This window comes from Channa argus, chromosome 3 (assembly GCF_033026475.1).
Source record: "Channa argus isolate prfri chromosome 3, Channa argus male v1.0, whole genome shotgun sequence".
Classification (NCBI taxonomy): Eukaryota; Metazoa; Chordata; class Actinopteri; order Anabantiformes; family Channidae; genus Channa; species Channa argus.
Window position 1 is genome coordinate 2,406,422 of NC_090199.1, and position 12,750 is coordinate 2,419,171.

The 12,750-nt window shown below is 38.7% G+C and overlaps 1 protein-coding gene across 1 annotated transcript; it reads left to right on the plus strand.

Moving 5' to 3' along the window:
- The first annotated feature begins 7,800 nt into the window (after nt 1–7,800).
- On the plus strand, nt 7,801–10,957 carry LOC137124492 (uncharacterized). The gene is made up of 6 exons (XM_067499567.1): nt 7,801–8,063; nt 8,465–8,566; nt 9,131–9,448; nt 9,831–9,882; nt 9,991–10,032; nt 10,670–10,957. The coding sequence occupies exons 1-6, from the start codon at nt 7,895–7,897 to the stop codon at nt 10,728–10,730; spliced, it is 744 nt and encodes a 247-aa protein (XP_067355668.1). The 5' UTR covers nt 7,801–7,894; the 3' UTR covers nt 10,731–10,957.
- The last annotated feature ends 1,793 nt before the right edge of the window (nt 10,958–12,750 follow it).

A 12,750-nucleotide genomic window follows, 5' to 3' on the forward strand; every position in this document is an offset into this window, starting at 1 on the left:
AAGACAAGTTGAAGTCATAAGACACAACATTTCTCCATCCATTATCTGTAACCAGTCATCCTGTTCAAGGGTCACAGGGGCCTGGAGCCTATCGCAGCTGTCATTGGGCGAGACGCGGCATCCAGTCTGTCTCAGGGCCAACACACAGCGAGACAAACATTCACACCCACATTCACAGAGTCACCAATCTTTAAACTGTGGGAGGAAACAGGAGGAAACACAAGCACGGGGGGGGGGGGGGGGGGGGGGGGGACATGCAAACTCCACATAGAAAGGCAACAGCCGGCAGGTGGATTTGCACCAGCGACCTTCTAGCTGTGAGGCGACAGCAACAGCTGAAAAATCAGTGTAAAAAAAATGATTTTAAACTCTACTGAACTTGCTGAAAGCACCAAAAGTGGCCATTATTGCTACGATTGTGAAATTTTCTGTCATCCTTTTCAACTTTTACAGAAAATAGTTTCTTTGAAACAGTGTTGCTATTGCTGCTTCTATTCAAGTAAATTCTGTGGTACTTCTTCCACCACTGGCTTATAGTGAGGGCACTTTAAAGGCTGCGACTAATTATTATTTTATGTTTAATGTGACAAATCAGTTTATTTAAATCGATTAAGACTTTGGCACCTCCCACCCCCTGGTACAAAAACCCTAAAAGGTTTAGTATTTACATCATTTACAAAGCAGAAATGCGTTAGATCTTTGAGAAACTAGTGTGAGCAAATGAGAAGCACCAAAAACTGGTTAGCACTTTTTAAAATGTATTTTAGTTTAGACCAAGCACTTATTGCAGTTCTGGATTGAATTCATGTCTAGGGACCAGAGCCAGGACTGAGGTCATAAGATCAACAAACGCAACCTAAAAACAACCTTTTTGGATTATCAGTTAGTTCAAGAGTTATTTCCCCAATTTTTAGTCAATATGCAATGAAGTATTCCAGTCCCTTGATTAAGTGAATGTACCGAGTACAAATACTCAACAACTGCTTAAAGTCCTGCATTTAAAAAACCTACTGTTTTTGGCAACATCAGACAATGTTTAGAACCACTGACCTAAGAGATCAGATATTAAAACTAATTCAAGATAAACTTTTATCGGACTAATTATCTGAGCACCGCACTTTGATGACGTGCCCTAGTAGCTGATTACTGTGTGTGTCCATTCACATACAGTATGTCTCTGCATGGCCACGTCTGAGTCTGAGATATCTGTTTCTACTGTGAGCACGTGAATGCAGCATCTCTGTCCTCATGGCATCCAGGGCTTTTGTTGGTCCCCAGCTTTTGTTGTCTCTCCCCCCTCTTCTCCCTCTTTCACTCTCTCTGTGCAGGATTTATGTGTTCACTTATAATTCACTTCCTCTGATTAACAGCAGATACCGAGTTTTCTCCTTTATCTGCTAGTTTGTGTCTTGCATCAACACAGTTTGGACATTTTGAACAGGGAAACTCATTTATTCCAGACTTTATGCTGTTATTGATTTATTTAGGATTACCCAAACGTATAGCACCCCCTTCCCTGCCTCCCTGCCTCCCTCCCTAACCTTCTCGTGAATGGAAGCTTTGTTTGAGGATCCTGGTCCCAGCCTGGCTGCAGGCCTCCATAGACAGAACTCCCACTGCTGCTTTGCATTAATCAATTACAATCTGTGAAATTACAATTTGGCCCTTATTATCACGTCTGGCTGAGTCAGCAACGAAATGTGACACTCTGGCTGTCTAACAGATGTGTCTGCTTCATGTCCACAAATTATAAATACTACCCCAGCTCCACAAATTAGTAATTAAACAACCTGAAAAGTATCAAGTTGAATACAAATATGATGTATGTGCTTCTATCATTTTCTACATAGTAGCAGCTACAAACTGAAAACTTTATAATGAACACAAGATATTATTAGTATTAACTATTATTATGGCAGCTTTGTTGTGGTGATGCTAAAATGCCTAAACTTGCTTGTTACATTTCTGTTCAATCTGAATATTAAACCGATTTTTCGTTTACTTTGCTTTTACTTTTTTGTAGTTTTCATTTAAATGTGTAAGTGATGTTAAGTGGCAGAAAAACATGCCATCATTGTTCTAGTCTTGAAAAAGTGGTGCATCATGTCATTTTAACGATGTGCAATATGAACCTTACAGTAAGCACATTAGCGCTGGCAAAGCATTGTGGGAAGCGTAGTTGTCCAGTGCAAACAAGCTGATAAGTCCACTTCCTTTTCTGTCCAGCAGATGGAGCTGTAGACACTTGGTGTTTCTGTACATACAAGTATGTGAACTTCTAGATGGGGAAATTCAGGTGTCAGCTGTTTAAATCAATGGGATGATAATGAGGGGAGAGTCTGGGAGGCTCTGCTTTATTTAAAGAAGACACATTAGTGTCTTCATCACTGAAGTCTGGTCTAGTGTGTCATGGTTCAAACACAGGACATTTCTGAAGACCTTAGAAGAAAAGATGTTGATGCACTGTAAAATCCGATAACAATCCTAACTTCAATCTGGGAAACTCATTTCTGAGTGAAACTAACAATCAAGTAAAGTAGCAACAAATGAGGCAGAAATTCACAAAGAGCTGCAAAGTTTGTCAGGAAGAACTGGTAGGAAACTATTAACATGAACATGTAGGTAAGTATTACTGGGCTCAAAGCAACATACTGTACTGCATGTTTGTATGGGTTTCATAACTAAACCAGATTGATGTTCTACAACTACGACTCACACGATCAACTTCAATGAAACGTGCTCATGTGTTTGCTTTGTTAATATCCTTTCAGATAGTGTTGTTCCATGACTTGACTTTAGGCTGATGTGAACATACCCACTGTGAACGTATACTTTCAATAAGTCCCAGTAGACTGGGTGGGTGGTGTATTGATACAGCAGTAGTTATACAGTGCTTCATAATGTGTCTGGGTCGAGTTGTGTCAATCCAGGCTTTTGAATAGAACCAATTTTAGACCGAGAAGAGACGGAGACTATGGTTGCTAGTGTCAGATGTCTCTGTTGTCCTGGTGTCCAGTGTTGTTTTTCTGGTCTGGATCCTGAACACAGAGAAGCGATCGAAAGAGAAACGCTGCATCAGGTGGATTTGTTGATGTGGATGAATAAAATCGAGACTTACAAAAAAATATTCTGTTGTATGTAGAGAAAAAAGAAAGAACTGCAGTCATCCAGGTGCAGGTTCACCTGACTTCTCTGCAGGTAACTTTTAACAGTTTTGAGGTTGACGTCAGGGCCGGGACCAGAAGGGGCCAGAGGTGGCACAAGCCCTATACCAAAACTCACACTGGTGCCCCCCCTGCTGTACTCAGAGTAGGAGGTACTTTGATGTGGATTATAAGTAGAACCTTCAGCACAAGGTGAACTGAGCATCATCATTTATCAATATATTATTTTTATTATTATTATATAATCATTGTTACCAAGTTATTATTTGTTTTAAAGGTATGTTTATGTTTTTCTCAATATCTGTAGCAATGACGACCAAGCAGGTAGTTTGATTGAGGTGGACACCACTTGTTATTATTTGTTTAGAATAAATTATTATTACTTCATATAAAAATACACCAATTTGTATGTTTAGCTTTCGTTTCATTGAACAAACACATTCATTATTAATAATAAGCAGTTTATGGTTTTCTAATCAGCCCTGTTCCTCTGAGCGTGGGACACAGTCTTAGTCCAGTTTACCGTGTGTGTTTTCAACACTTCTACAGTACAATTTCACCTTTTTCACCCTGTGGCTGAGAAAACAAGTTCCACTAGTTTTTGCTGAGGCTGCAATACTTTATGTTACTGCAGTCTCAGTATCTGTTTAACACTGAAGGCTCAGGCTTTGTGTTAATCCTGGTGGTGCTGAACAAACTCTCAGTGTGTCACCTGAACTAGTGGTGTGTTGGTTGAGAACGTGAACGATGGGATGAGCAGATTTTTGTGAATTAATACGAGATGTCGTAACAGGATTATCTTACAGCCACACTGCTCTGATTTTTCTGTCCCTGTGAGGACAGAACAGGATCCATCTGGTTTGTCATATGGATGGTTTTTTATTTATTATATTTTATTATTTTAGCATTAAAGTGGTTTATGCACAAACACTGGATTCACTGTGTTTAGTTTTATAACATTTTTATCCCAAAAACATGTAAATTGTGGAAATTCTAAGCTTTAATATAAATTTACATGACAGATGTCTCCGTGTGCCAATCATAGTTCACATCAGTGGTAAATCTGGATGAAGTATGAAGCCACAAGTTGTACTAGATGAAGAGCTGAATGATCCGGCTCAGTACAAGGAGCTGGAATTCACGGGTTAAACCTTTGGGGATCAGGACAAATATACTTTAAAGTATCTACAGTAAAACTCATTATGCAGAAAGGCCAATGTACTTGGAGTATTTCTATAAGTGATGTCATCTGGAGGCGTTTCCAGCTAAAAGTAGAGAGATATTTTAATGTAGGGAAGTCAGAGGGCACTTTAATGGCATTCATGTTCATGTACTACCCAAATAAGAACCACAAGAAGCAGGTTCAACAGCAGTGAAGGTTCCTTTAATTGGACAAACCTAAACATTACAATAATCGTTTCATTACCAGTCAATGTTCAGATGATAAGTGGGAAATTTGCAGAGCTTCTACCTTTAAGAGATGGTATTTGAAGTAACTGGCAGTTGTTTGAGTTGTGTTTCAGGGATCTTTGCTTTTTGAAATGAGTTTTTCACTGTTTGTTCTGTTGGAGCTGCAGTGACATCACATGTCCACACAAGGACACTGTTGTTCACATGGTTTTAACTGCAGCTTAACAAACATTTGTGATTTTAGCACAGAACATAGACAAAATGTTTAGGGAAATTTAGATAGAACAGATTTATTTGATCTTTACATGTTGCATTTTACCCAAGTGTTTGCTTGTTGGATGGTTGTGTGTTCATATAACAACATATGTGAGTCATGCAGAATGAAACGGGGCAGTAAAATTGTCCCTTTTAAAAGTTTTCTGTTTCATTAAAATTGATCATTAAACTGATCAAATCCTACATATGCACACTTCCCCAGAAACAGGTGGCAACATCATCAACCCTGATAACACTTCTCTAAAAGAGAATATTCCCCTTGAAACGTCTCAATATACTTCACAAGGGATCAAACTGTCCACTAAAAGTGAAACGAGTAATTAAAAAAGACACAATATAGTGTCAGAATGATTTCATCTTAATTTCCAATCTGTTTATTATCTGTTGGCCATTGAAATGTTCACTTTACGTAACGTACATTTAGTTAAATAAGTGAGTTCTAACAAAAACAGACAACAAATGTACTATGACCTGCTCTGTAATTGGAAGGTAATAGTAACTGAGCACTTTCATGGAAAACACTTAACAAAACACTTAAACTTAAACACTTAAACTTAGCAAAATGTACATGACGTGTTGGGGATTTGATGAAGGGTTAGTAAATTCTGTCTTTGGCTGAAATGTTGCCGTGCAAATATTTTACTTAACAAACTTATGGATGAACTGATTAGAACATGAGTCTGAACTGACAGACAAACTGCAACGTGATACTGTGTTACACCGTCTCATGAGAGACTTCTGGAGAGTAGGATGAGCAAATGATCTTTGGCCGACATGTTGACATGTTGCAAATATTTCACAAAACAATTCCAAACCTAACTCTATACTGTAGTGTCTGAACTCATGGCCAGTGAGAAATACTAATAATAATCTTGGTAAACCACAAACAAATGTGATCAGAAATCCACATTTATAGCAGAATGTGATAAAACTAGTTTAACAACATTTTGCAGTAACTTTCTTTCTTTACTCTTTTAGTGACATAATACAAGATCTGGCTTTGTCTGCAACGCAAATGTGATATTCTTTGTATTTGTTTCCCTGTGAGCCCAGATGGACTGTTTTGTTGAGGACAGGTTCAGGGTTTTACTACTGTTTTTAACAGAAATGTCAGAATTTGACTGAAATCGGAATAAAAAGGTGATAAAGGTTTAAAAACAGCAGGAGTTAAGGCACGTCTGCCTCTTCATATCACTGAAGGATAAAAAAGGTGGAATTTTTGAGACAGTCCTTAGTTGACTATGTGGTATAAGGGGTTGGACGACTAAGTAGGTGTTTGACTTCGCTAGTTGAGCATTGTGCCCTAATTATTAAGCTGCAAGTAGAAGTGAGAAAGCTCTGTTAGCTGGATACAAGGCTCTAGGATCAGCAATGGGCAATGGAGCAAGTTCGGTCCAATAGCATCTAAATTGAATAAACAAATAAAAATCTGTGTATGATAAATATTACAGGCATGTGTGCGAGTGATGTGGATTTTCTGGTTTTACTTGATGTGTTGCAGTGTTGCATAAGTGGGTGGCAGGTATATTAATTTTAAAGACACTTTGAGACTTTGTCTAATGAGTGTAAGCTGTTAGACTGGTTACTGGTTCTTACTGTTACTGCTCCTAGTTGTTACTGTGATGCCTGCAGAGATTGGGCCTCTATAAAGAAACACCTCTCTAGCTATGCTGACCTTAAAACTCTGCTGCAGCTTGTTGCTGTGTCTGAAAAGGTCAATGCTGCTTGCACACAGACGGCCTGCTAAAAGCATTAAAGTAGAGGAAAAGTTGATCAAAAACTGTTCACATCATTCAGGCCACTCTGGACCAAGTGGGGCCAAGTGCCTACAGCATCCCTGACACCTCTTTATGCTCTGTAAGCAAACCTGAAGGGATCCACTTCTCCCGAGTTTTCACCTAAGATCTTCTCATTAATAATCTTATCAAATAGCTACACGTTACATTTCTAGGCCTGTATGACATGACTAGTGTTTGTCACTGATTTTTCCTGTGGAAATGAAGAAATCTTTCAGCTGAAGACACACTGTGCTCATTCTACACAGACCGTGTGATAATAGTTACTCCTCATAATCCTGTCGCCTTCACAAACACATTTTATATGATACTTGTGTGTGTGAGTGTTTTAAAGAGTTCATACAATGAAGAGAAATAAAAAGGAACAAGTCTTGTTATTAATCTCACTCTGAAGAAGGCTGATGTTGTTCTTTTTTCACGTTAGGTAACATACCTACATAATTGTTTAGTGAAATATTTGCATGTTAGCCAAAGATAAATCACTCGTCTTAGATCACGAACACATCGCTGCAGGTGTCAATCATGGAGCTGGTTTTACTCTGCTCGTCGTTCCTGAGAACAAATAAATGAAAAGCTTTTTTTCTGCCAGCTCATGGGGTTATTTTGACATGAAACCGCAGCCGAACATCATCGTCCATCACTGTATCCTACAATTACAGATGATGTAATATTTAAAATGGCTGCCTCTGGTTTGTTTCTCATTCATGTTACTTCTACAGTCTCAGCCTGGAAATGAATATGTTGCTGTGCATTTGTTCATATTCATTTTCACCATTCGTGACTAATGTAAAACTGTCATGTTAAATGTAAGAATTCCAATAAAAACATTAAGAGCTTTAGCCAAATATCTTCAACAAGTTGTGAACAGAGCTAACTTAGAAGCAGATTTGCACATTGCAGAATCAATAGCAGGAGTTTTTTTGGCAATTTAAGATTCTGGGCTTGGATTAGATTTGTGCATGTGTGTTGTTCTCCAGCATTTCCTCAGTTTACATCACAACATCCTGGAAATGTTCCTGCCAATCTACGTTGATTTGAAATCAGCAATAGTTGAATGTTTCCATGGATTCCCCCTGAGAGAAACAAATGATGTGATAAAAGCTTCTTCTGCTTTGCTTTCATGTCGTTGCTTTGCTCTTGTCATTGCTCTTTCTCTCGTTAGGGAATCAAGGGAGTGGCCATACCTCAGCAGATCACGGCATAGATGTGTGATTTGTCACTGGAGGTGCTTCACACAGTGTAGAAATCATGACATATACGCTTTCAGAGTCAGAGAAGATCGTTGGAGTCAAGATGAAGATACTTGTGCTGTTTCTTCTGGCAGTGCTGGGCTGCAGTGTGGTTGAGGGGAGTGATGAGCCTGATTGTGACCTGAGCATCTTTAAAGAAAAGAATACAATCCAGTTTTTTTTCAACTGTAAGTGAATATTGCATTTACATATTTTCAATATATGCCATCAATAAGATACATATGCATGACACGTAAGCACAGTGTCAGGGCTTCTAATCCATCTTGGGACCTCATCTCTTTCTTTGGAGGCAGCTGTAACTCTGTAAGGCAGTTGGCAAGACACTGAAAGCCAAGTTGCTCCCAGTGGTACGAGCAAGCAGCTGCCATCATTGGTGTGTGTGTGTGTGTGTGTGTGTGTGAATAGGGGAATGAAGGAACATTAGAAACTAACATGTTCATATCAATTTAATTTGCTCACAGTTTATAGCACAAGTCCACTTTTAAAATATTCTGCTAAAATTCTTAAATCTGAAACTAAACTTGTTTCACTTTTAGTCAAATCAAACTCGTGCTGTTTTTTCTGTCAGTGCTCGGCCAAAGTGTGATTGACGGAAGGAATGTGTCAAAATGTGCCCTGCTACGTATTGAAAACCTGGGAGAGAAGTTTGTGATCAACGAAATAGCCAAGTGTAAGTAAATGTTGCATTTACATCATAAACACTGAAGCTTAATGATTGAAAAATACAGAAAATATATGCTGTACATTTACATAACTATGCAGGCTACATATCCACAATGTGCTGGGTCCAAGTTTTCTTGGGTGGGTCAGGTGACAACCTTCCATGGCAGCTGACATCATGTGTGAACTGATAAATGTGAAGCGACATTGTAAACTAAGCAACATGCGGATGATCAGTTCACTTTCATTGAATTTGCTCACAGTTCGTAGCATAAGTCCACTTACTTTGATCTATAATAAAAAAAATGCTGCTTAAAAACAAAACCACACACGTTAATAACCATGTTATTGGATCAATCGTCAGGAAATTTGATACAAAATACAACATTGATGTTTCCTGTAGAATGAAACTTAATAAAACCCTGTTGACTAGTTTGATAACAGTGGTTAAAGTGTCAAGAAAGCAGGACACTAGTTTGACATGTACAGAATTATCATATAACACGAAGAAACATATGGAGACATATGGACACATCTTCTCAGTTTGGTTTTCTCTTTTCTCTCCTGTCTTCAGATGTCTGTCAAATGGCAGAGAAATCACGTTTTACAACCGATGCAGTTGAGAAGCCGATCAATGAGGAGCGCAGCCTTTTGAAACAGCGAGTTGCGCAATTGACTAGAAGAGAACCACAAGCCAAAAAGTATTCAGATATCCACAGAGAAGCACACATAGCAGCCAGAAAGCGTGAGCCGAGCGTAAAAAGTGAGGCACACATATGTCTAAAAGTAGGAAAGACCTCCACCGGCCACCGGTCTCCAAGTGATGTGGCTACTACCTTCTGCAGCAATGACAAAAATACAAAGTCCAACGTCTGTGAGATACCATGTAACGGTGAGATGCACTTTTACTTACTATCCTTTTTTTTTTCCAAATGATGGGGTGACACATGCTAATGGCCCACTGTGTCATGAAAAGCATCTACTGAGCCCATAAGGAGGTGGAGCACGGCTCTACTACACCTAAGTGATAATAATACCATACAATGTTCTTGTCACTGGAGCAACAGTTAGACTGATGTGTGGAGTGGGAGACACTGTTTAAAAAGAGGATTCAGAGGGTCAGTTAGTCGTCTTTGAACACATATGGATTTGATAAACGGCCATTTAATAGGATGAGAACATCTGCCACTCACACACTACAGTAAATGTGTAAGTGTCCACTGTGTTGGCGACACTTAACAGGAAGTACATTTTACTCTTCTTCTCTCCTCCAGACCGGATACAAAATGACCTAACCTGCTTGCGGGAAGTGTCCACCGTTCTTATGTAGGTACATTTTTTCAAATTACAGGGTTCATCAAATGTCAGACTGGCTTCTGCACTTATTTCCACTGAGAACTGAACTTAGTGTAGTTTTGATATTTTTCCTTCAAGGTCCAACAGGACTCAGAGTTTGACCCACCACACAGCTCAAAAGTAAGTTGACCCCATTGATTATTACATTTGAAAAACTTCTCACTGTTGAAGGCTGAAGAGTGCAATAAAAACAACAAGAATAATAGCATGTGATGAGAGTGACAGGCTGTCAGAGGCCAGAGGACATGGACAGTAGAGTCTGCTGCTGGCTGGAAAACCAGTGGAGCCTGAATATGAGAGTAGTGCAAGAGAACAGGTGTGAAAACAACTGGTGAATAAAAGTAAAATCACAATTAGCTGGAGGTCGAAATCATGATTTGAGACCAAAGAGGAGATTTATGGATGTAATTGATTTTTTTTTAACATTTACACTATCATAACTCTCCAGCACGTAACATGTACCAAGTTTCAGAGTTTTGAAGATCTGATGATGGAAACATAAGCCCCCTTATATTTCTCCCCAGTGGAGAATCCACATGACATTTTGCATGTGTGTTCAGGATAGTGTTTGCACGTATGTGTAAGAGTTATTGGAAACTTTTTGCCCACAGCCACTCAACATCTAACAGCCTGTAGGGGGACAACCATAAGGACATGGACAATGGACTTGGCCTCCCTGTGTCTAATACAGCACTAATAATGAGTGAATGACTGTGTTCACGATACCTTAATGATTTATTTTTCTGTTTTCTAACAGGCAAAAGAAGTTTGAGCTGCGAGTTTGCAAGGAACAAGTCATTGAGAACATCAATGAGTAACTGATTTAGGAAGGATGACAGTTTTTTTTTAATCAAAATGTTTTTTATGTTTTGTTTTTTAAAACTCGAACTACAGACGACAAAAACAAAAGCAAATTGTAGGAAAAAATAGTTTGTATCTCGCCCTCACGGACACACACACACACACACACACACACACACACACACACACACACACACACACACACACACACACACACACACACACACACACACACACACACACACACCATCTGAATGAACCTATTCTGATTTCTAATTGAACAATTAAGGAACTAGTCTTTGTCATAAGGGTCTGTGGCCAGTGGGGAAAAACATTTTGCTTTCAAAAGGATCAAATCCTCTTTTTGCAATAAGTGTTGTGAAACGTCTACTTTCAGTGTGTCATCCATCACCTTCACTCAGACCAAATGATCAGGTCAACAAATCTAAAACGGGGAATAAATACGGGCATTAGCTTTCTGAACGCAGCTGTGGTTTGCAGTATTTGACTGTACTTGTAAAAGGTGATTACTGTGAATCAATAACAGTACTTTACTGTATATTCCAAATGTAATACTGTAGCTAGACCTTCCAGTAACACTGCATTTCCAGTGTTAGTATGATCTACTGTACAAATGAATGTAAAAACATTTAGAAATGGCTAGAAATACTATACTATGATTGACAGTTGTACAGCTCTTTACAGGTAGCATCCTTTTCAAATGACAATAAATACCAGGCTAATAAACTTACTAATCAAGCAGAAATGTTTGCACTTGTGATTGGAAACTCCAGACAAGTACATTTCAGGGGACACTGTGTCGTCAACGCGTTCTCATCCCACAGAGGTTTTTGCAGCCTTCTGTTGTTTCTGTAGATGATTGTAGTTTGTGCATGACTGTGATTCTTTAACAAATGTGAAACACAACAAAATAACACAACAATATCGGCTTAATTGCTTTTTAGTTCAAGTGTTTCTAATCAGATTGTTGTAGAAGTTGTTTGATTTGTGCTCTAAAAGTGAATCTAAGGAGGAGTTTTAGTGTGTGCTGCTAACATCTGTGGGCCTTTTGAAACCTGCAGTACCATCACTTGATCACAGGAGGGCGATGTTGATTCACAGGATGTTTAGTATCAAAGCAACAAGTAGTTTTAAGAGGGCAGCGTGGTGCTGGGTACAAACCTGGGTACAAAGTTTTACAAGTTGGAACTATACAGGCGAGCTGATGATCCAGCTTCCTGGAAAGAGAATTTCTTTTCTTTTCTGCTCCTAAATAGTTTGCAGTTTCAGTCATTAATGACACAAATGGCAGAAAGAAGAATTTACTGCAACTACATGAATCACTGGACAAACATGAATGTACGTGAACTAACAGCAAGCTGCTGCAGAATGGAATTAAAGCTTCTATTCACTGGCTGCCAGTGAAAGAAGACAATGTCAAATCTTAGTTGTTACTTCTCACTGTATTACTGCACTACAGGAAGCCAGTGCTGTCATGAAGAGTGGTGTGACATGTGTCCTTTTTGGCTGATTCAAAATGAGGCATGTGAAGGGGCTTTGACTGTGCATGTTGGTTTTCCATTCAGATTTTTTACTGTCAGATTACTGCTGACTATTCATTTTCTGTGTTTGATGCTTTTCTTGTGAAGAAATTAGTCAAATTTGCTTTGAAATGTTATTTGGAAGGTTGTATCACGGAAAAACAGTCACGTCAAAGTAAAAACATAGTTTTCAGAAGAATCTGCATTAAATAAATATGCAAAAAAGAAAAAAAGTGATTTTGAAAGTGTCCTTCCATTTTTTTAATGATAATGTTTTCTAATGGTTGAAATTTCTGATGGGTATGAACAGAATTCACAGGGGGTGAAGACCTGTCATACCAGTCTCTTTCTCAGGAGATCAACATCTGAATCTGGACTGAAACCAAAGTTATTGGAATAAATCACATAGCTTTTACATTTTTTCTAAATTCTAAAAATGATTGTTTTCCACGTCCTCAGAAACATGTTTGATTTCATGGGGTTTAGTTGAACAGAA

Excerpts from the sequence above, each read along its gene's own strand:
- LOC137124492 (XM_067499567.1), top strand. The coding sequence starts at position 7,895 with ATGACATATACGCTTTCAGAGTCAGAGAAGATCGTTGGAGTCAAGATG. Across the intron at positions 9,449-9,830 it reads CTGTGAGATACCATGTAACG|ACCGGATACAAAATGACCTA; the intron begins GTGAGATGCACT and ends TCTCTCCTCCAG. Across the intron at positions 10,033-10,669 it reads ACCCACCACACAGCTCAAAA|GCAAAAGAAGTTTGAGCTGC; the intron begins GTAAGTTGACCC and ends GTTTTCTAACAG.